This window comes from Nuphar pumila, chromosome 2, assembly GCF_984573655.1.
Source record: "Nuphar pumila chromosome 2, dmNupPumi1.hap1.1, whole genome shotgun sequence".
NCBI lineage: Eukaryota > Viridiplantae > Streptophyta > Magnoliopsida > Nymphaeales > Nymphaeaceae > Nuphar > Nuphar pumila.
Genome location: NC_143250.1, coordinates 43,326,263 through 43,333,971, shown reverse-complemented (window position 1 = coordinate 43,333,971; position 7,709 = coordinate 43,326,263). Strand labels below are relative to the sequence as shown.

The window sequence follows — 7,709 nt, the reverse complement described above, 5'->3', positions numbered from 1 at the left end:
TTTCTTCCTTTTCCCTTCTTCCTTCTCTTTCCTCTTCCCTTCTTCCTTTTCTTTCCTTTTTCCTTCTTCCCTTTTTTCCCTTCTTCCCTTCCCTTCCTTTCCCTATTCTCCAGCCCATCACACTTTGAAACCCCTCTCACACAAATGATCTCACACATAACCCATTAGAAGCCCTAAGTTTATTTATCATTAAGACCTAAGTTTTTGGGTTTTTAATGAAAAACAACACACATACGGCTGGCCTTTCCAGCCTATTCCCTCCCATTGTTGCAGCTATCTACCTCCTTCCACCTTGAAGCACTTCAACAGATTGCAGCCACACCTCCACCTTGAAGGTACAGCACCACTCCAGCTTCAGCCATCTCAGCAGGCGGTCCTCCAACTTCCTTGCTTCAGCAACATCTCCAACAACAACTTTGCCCCTAGCCGGTGCTTCATCCCTCCCCTTGCAACAACCCTTTCCAACCACTGTGAGCCTCTTCCAAGGCTTCCTCCAAGTGGTGCAGCATTTATCACAGACTGTATAGCAGATCCCTTCTGGTTTCAACCTCCATTACAACAACTTCATCAACGTGGCAGCTTCCTCCACAACCTTCACAACTGGGGATCCCTCCAGCCTGTGCCGTCTCCTACAAGACCTCCTCTTCAGCCGGATAAAATGCAAGCAAGATCCCAAGGTAACAAATATTATCACAATGCTTTAGTCTATTTCATATGGCTGAAAAGCCATTATTTACATGATCAAATGGTACAAAACACATGATTTTCATGGTAAGGCTAAGTAAGAGGTGATCCATCTGATAGATGGATCGGATCCCTTCTTTCGACAACCAACATTAAAGAAATTGATTATATATCCCTATTGTTTTCATTTTATCATATTCCATGACATTTTAGGCTGCATTTAGGACCATCCAAATATTTTCCAATCATTTTATTCATGTGATACGATTTATTAACATTCAATTCATGTTCTATGATGTTTTTAACTCATACGTATAGTCCAGTTTTTATCCTATGTTTGATTTTTTGTCAATAAACTCTGGAAATTTTGCTGAGAATACATTTATTTATCTGTGATCACCAATCAAAAACCTAGATCCATTTAGGTTTCTGAACTCTATTAAATAAATCATATGTTGTAGTGGGTTTTGAACACTCCCAAAATTTAAGTTTCTATTTTAGCAGACAAAAACCTCCAGATTCACCCCCATAAGAGATCTGAATCTCTCCTTAAAAATTATAGTAGATTCACGATAGAATCTACTAATTGTCTGAAAATTTTGGGATATTTATAAACAGATTTGATCTCTGTTAAAAATCAATTTTCTCAGACCCCTAGGAAATCCTGAATTTTTCCTTGTCAGGGTATAGACCGACCCTAATGTGCAGTGTCCGCTCAACCCGTAGCCCGAATGCAAAAACTTTCAACACGAAAGTTGTTCCTAACACACTCATTTGTCATTTCCCAAATATTGGAGATTTTTTGGATTATCCAAGTATTTTTTCCAAATTATCATTTATGTCTAATAGATTCTAATATCCAGAAATTCCAGAGATTTAGGTCTCTGATAACAGTGTGCCCATTTCCAAACCGTAACCCGAATCCAAATGTTGTAAAAAGAGAAAATTTTCCTTTGTTTGTCAGAAACATTTTTCCACAATTCCAACTATTTTCCCATCTGTCTGTTATTTTCCCACATTTTCTTTTGAAACCTGTCTGTTTGCTCTAAACCCTAGAGTCGCCGGATTCCGATCAGGCTTGCGGAGCTATCCAACTACGACCATAGGTCAAAACCAGAATGTGGAAAAGGAAAAAATCCTTGTCTTACTGTCATCTGTAACCCCATAAAAGTTGGGATATTTTTATGGAAGTTTGATATTAGAAATCTCATTTGGAATCAGCCTTTTAGGCAAAATTTTGTTTTTTTTAAATTTTAGCTATTTTCCATATTAAAAAAATACAAAAAATTAAATTTTCAAGCTTCATTCTGTTTTTAGGGTTAATCTAGGTGTCCATGCTAAATTTGGCTCAAATCCAAGTTCATTTGCTTTGTATGTTAGTTTATTTTTAAATTCAGAAGCGAAAATCAAGTTAAATTTGATATTTTATGATATTTTCACCATTTTAAGGTTTTATCATATACATAAGCATATAGAATCATATTAGGGTCAATTTCAATATCATTTGTATTTCAAATTTTCTATTTTTGCAAAATTTATTTCAGAAAACACTAGTTTCAAGGCCATAGTCTTGTTATCAGGGGCATTTTGGTCATTTTGACCTCAATTTCGAAATTCCAAACTTCAATTTTCCATTTTTTTGTGCATATCATCACATTTCATCATATTATGTTTGATTTATTTCATTTGATTTTTAAAATTCTAAATTTTACAAAAATTCTTTAAAAAAACCCTCGTTTCAAGGTCATCATAAGCATTTTGGTTATTTTTACCCCAATTTCGAATTTCCAAGTTTATTTTTTAAATTTATTCATTATTTCTCATGTTTGTATCAAAGGAGGTATGATTCTGAGCTGATAATTTTTAATATTTTCGGATAAATTTTAAAAAACCTACATTTCTTTGCTAATATGTTTTCTAGTTTTGCAGGAACATCCAAGAAGAAGACTTAGCTTTTATTCTTTTATTTTAATTCAATTAAATATCAAGTTGTAATAATTTAGAATAAGAGTTACTTTTCAGCTTAGAATAGGATTGCATTGCATATAGTTTGATTCCTGAAAATTTTGATATCTGATGTATACTGCATATGTACATTTTCCAAAATCACTATGGTTGACACGAATGACACGTGCACAAGCTCTTATGGAGTTTATAAACTTGGTGGAATTTGTATTTTTGGCCATAGTCAGAATACGAATGAAACCGATATTTATGATCTTCATATTAGCCACATTCAGCCTACACTCTTAGGCTAACTTCAAAAATGCACTGCATTTCTCAAAATTTCAAAAGGATTTCTCAATTCCTCAATGAAATATCTTTCAAATTCATCCATTCATTCAATTTGCATTATTTTCAAATTCACTTTCCAATTCTATTTGAAAAAAATCAGTTTTCCCAAAAAATTCTAAGTCTTTCTCGAGATTTGATTTTCCCAAAACTCTGAATTTTCAAATGAGATTTCGAAATATTTCCCAAGTTCAAAACATGATTTTCAAAGATTTTTACATTCCCAATTTCATTTTCAAATCCCAAAATCGATTTTTCCAAAGTTCCTTAAATTATTTCAGAAATTGATTTTCTCAGAATCCTTAATTCCAATCTCAAAAAATCGATTTTCTCAGATTTCCCATTTGCCTGAGAATCCATTCTCCATTTTAAAAGTCATTTTCCAATGAACTTGATTTTCTCAGAATTTTCAAATCTATTTTCTCAGAAAAGCAATCTAAATCTCAAAATCGATTTTCCAAAGTTCAAGTTTTCCTCAAAAATCAGTTTCCAATGCAAATTTCTCATTTCTAAAGAATTTTAATGATTTTCCCAGGAATTCCAATTTCAAGCACTTTTCCAATTATTTTTCAAGTACATTTCAATTTTTCAAGCCAACATCATTCTTTCAAAACTTGTATTCGTTCAAAATTCCATAGCACATGCCTGATTCTTTGTGCATTCTAGGAAAATAGAGCATACTTTAGATAATTTAACTTAGTCAAAACACACATTTGATCCTTGGTTCGATTACCCCTTGTAAACGCGCTAGGAACGGTTGAACCTCGTACCGACAGGCGAATCTCATTCCACAGAATTTTCCCGTAAATTTTCAAAATGGAGGAGAGTAATTTTCAAAATCAATTTTCAAAACTTTGGTCGAGTTTGACTCGTAGAATCGTTTCTCTCACTCTCTCAGAGGGAGAGGATTTTTTTTTTGCGATGATAACATCTACCTCATTATTGAATTGCATTTCTTCTGCTGGAATATTCAAGTTAAGAGTGAATCCAATGCCTGCACCCTTCTTATCACGTGCATCATTAGTGCACATGTTCACTTCTTCAGGTGCGTCATTAGTAAAGATGTTCACTTCTCCATAACTTTCTAATGATTGAGATGCATCATATTCACTCCAACCAAATGATAAGCTCACCACTGTCATAAACAAGATATCAAATTGTGTTAGCCAACATATACGTTTACTACGATTTATTCAAGATGCATATAACAACGAATACTAATAAGGTTAAGCAAGTTAAAGAAACGATTGAATAAATCACAGTATAAAAGCAACAATGATTTGTTATTTGCTTACACTAAGCATCGAGTTGTTATTTACCATGCCAATAAAAGAAATGATTTATCGTATATGTGTGTTGACGATAGCGATTCACATGACAACGATTTAGTTATATCTACGACATTGTGAAGCGATTTCAATAGAAATTGCTAAATGAGTAGTGATTTGAATACACAAATCGCCACCGCAAGCACACAATAATGTATTTCCGCACACACATGTTTTAAAATCATATTACAAATATCTTACAAATCGATACTAGAAAATACATAATATCTTACAAATAGATATACATATCGCATAGTATATTATAAATCAATACGACAATTCAACACAATAGCTTACAAATTGGCACTACAAAACACATAATATCTTTCAAATCGATATACATATCACATAATATATTACAAATCGATGAAAAAAATTCAGCATAATAGCTTACAAATCGATATAGAAATTCAGCACAATAGCTTACAAATCAATATTAAGAAATAAAACAATATCTCACAAATCGGTAGTATGTTACTATAACCGTGATTTGCGTTACATTGCATATATTGAGTGAATGGACGATACCGGATGGGGTAAAAGCCCTTCCTCGCATCTGTAAACAAACATTTTTGTCAACAGGTCTTATCGTCTTACAAATATCTTTAATTTTCCAACCATTAAAAAGACAACATCCACCTGCAATAACAAAACAATGCCTTAATGACACTCACGACAACATACGTTCTTCAACAATAACATGATGACATGAAAAGATACTCACGACGCCTTAATGACACTTGTTGGAATGTTTGAGCGTCATAGTTTTTTTTTGTACTGCCTAACGAAAATGTAGAATAAGAAAAGATTGTAAAAAGAGATGGCCGACAAATACCCCTATGACGCCCACCAATGATTAAACCAGTCAATCGATTTATAGTTATCTCCACGAGGTAGAAACGAATCAGAGAATGTTTTGTAACACAAGGCAAGAACAAGAAGACGACAATGTGTTGTAACACAAGCTAAAAATCAAGGCGGGAACATGGACTCAAGGCAACAACAAATGGTACTCCGATAGTAGGAGACGATGGTAAAGGGTGCATCGTCAAAAGAAACTCCTGTTAGAGATGATGCATGATCAAAAAGTGATCCGCTGGTAGCATAGGAGTTTACTATTTAGGGCAAAAACAAAACATACTTTTTGATTGTGTGATTGGATACGTCACCTTGTGTTGGGACTTTGAACTAAACATACCAACTTGGGGCACCGCTTGTCTGGTAGGATACGTCACCTTGTGTTGGGACGTTGCAATCTCAAATCTCAAGGGTATCAGTCGAGTAGGGTAGGGGTCTTTCTAACCCCAGCTTGCCTTAAAAAAAAAAGTCCAAAAACGACATCAGGGACTCGGACGTCATTTTCGCTGCACCGAAAAGAAGAGGGCGCGCCAATACAAACGCAACCATAGTTCGTCGCGCACCACGACCCCTTAAAAAACGCGAAGCACTTCCGCTCCCCCCATCATTTATTGGTCGAATCCGTTTCTTTCCTCCCCATCTTGAGTCTCCACTCCGGCCCCACACCTTCCCTGCGTCTTCAGCCCCCGCTCCCCTCTTCTCTCTCCCTCGGTTTCTTTCTCCATTCCCACACGCGGAAATCCCCCTCTCCTGCAAACCCTAATCCTTCGATCCGAAGGAACCATGGATTGAATCGTCGACGATCGCGTCTTCTCCACGCAGATCTGAGCTTGTGCCCCGGCATCTTGGTTTGGGGGTCTCAGATCGTGGGGATAAATGGCTAGGGTTGCGAGCAATTGGGAGCGCCTTGTCAGGGAGACCCTAGAAAGAGAGCAGCTGCGGAGCTCCCGGCGGGGGCCTCTACGGGAATCGTCCGGGCTCGCGTCCGCCGTCCCGGAGTCTCTCGAGAAGAATACTAACATTGAGGCGATTCTGCAGGCGGCGAACGCGATCGAGGACGAGGATCCCAATGTCGCGAGGATCAGTGAGTTTTTTCGTTCTCCTTGTTCTTTTTTTTTTTTTTGTTAGGGAGCTAGGCGAACTTTAGATTTGAACTCTTGAAGTTAGAGTTTACAGAAAAAAAAACAGATATGCAACAGGAATCCGAAAATTCCACGTATTTGCCGCTCTATTAGTGTTGTTTAGGCGGGTAGTCCACCTCATTGTAGGGTAAAAGCATGAGGAAGATATTGAATATGTTGCGGTACAATCGCTAGATATGCGTTCTGAACTTACTGAACGCCGTTGCGGTACAATCGTTAGATATACGTTCTGAACTTACTGAACGCCGTTGCGGTTTTCTTCACTAGTTTCCATGTCGAGTATTTCATCATTGTCAATTGAATCAGCAGTTTGATAAAAAGCAACTTGTTAACAGCACATCATCGTAGTCGTTGATAACGATAATCGGACAGGGTGGACCATACCTTTATAGACAACACGGAAACAAATTATTGTCGTTGAGTCTGAGTAAAAAACTGAAGTGATTGTCTCCTGCTAAACAATTACAGTGAGCGCTGGGTGATGTGGTCAAGCCAGGTTGGGTGAGATCTCATCTTGCATTGTGTATGAATCTCTTAAGCACATAGACTGTTCAAAACATGGGGTGGTATATATTGGCATTTCAGGTTGCGCCTGCCGTATGAGTTGCATGGCTAGATGAGAAAGTGGATTGAGAGCGTTGAGGTTGGGAAACATCGAGTCAGAGATGGTGGAACATGGGTCAGTGTACGTCACTTGCAAGTACTAAATGCTATCGGTTTAATGTAAGGAACAAAACTCCATCAAACTTATTCTACATTGATCCAAATAAAAGAACTTATACTCTTATCAAGAGCAAAATACTGTCACCGAGTCATAATTAATACTGCGAAACAGGATGTAGAGAGCAAGGAACTTTTAATGTAGCTTTCAGTTAATTAGTGGGGCAAAATTTTTAAGCGCTAACTGTGGATAACCTACTGGTTTATCCTACCAGGTTTACACACTATATTGTTCAAGAAGCTCAGGGTTTCTTTGTAAGGCTATAAGAGCATAAAATGTTATAATCAGTCTAGGGGCAAGCAATTCAGGCACGTCCTCTGACATGATGCAGTTTTTTATTATAACCAGCAACAACGTTGGACCATCATAGGTTGGAGCCTCTGCAATGTTGATACGGTCTTCTACTTCTTGTTTTTGACTGTTTTCTGATTTTTTTTTCAAACCATTTCTGACCATGCAAGAACCTTTATATTGACGCAAAAGGAAAAAGCAAAAATCTGTCTTCTAGCACATTATGAGGTGGTTCCATATTCTGTTACCAACACATGCATGAAAACTGTTTAAAATTTCAAGACAACAGCACGGTCTGTCAATTTGTTGAAAAATTTCTGCCCAATTGGCCTGCAAATAGGGCTTGCCTACAACCACAAATATAATAAATAATGCAATTTAAGGTGCAATTCA

The 7,709-nt window shown here is 36.8% G+C and overlaps 1 protein-coding gene across 1 annotated transcript in view; it reads left to right on the top strand.

The window, feature by feature from the left end:
* Nucleotides 1–5,765: 5,765 nt before the first annotated feature.
* Nucleotides 5,766–7,709, top strand: part of GSL8 (glucan synthase-like 8) — a 209,795-nt gene continuing 207,851 nt past the window's right edge. The window contains exon 1 of the mRNA XM_089995715.1: nucleotides 5,766–6,246. Coding sequence (XP_089851841.1) covers nucleotides 6,039–6,246 — 208 coding nt within the window. The 5' untranslated portion in view covers nucleotides 5,766–6,038. The remainder of the gene's footprint in view (nucleotides 6,247–7,709) is intronic.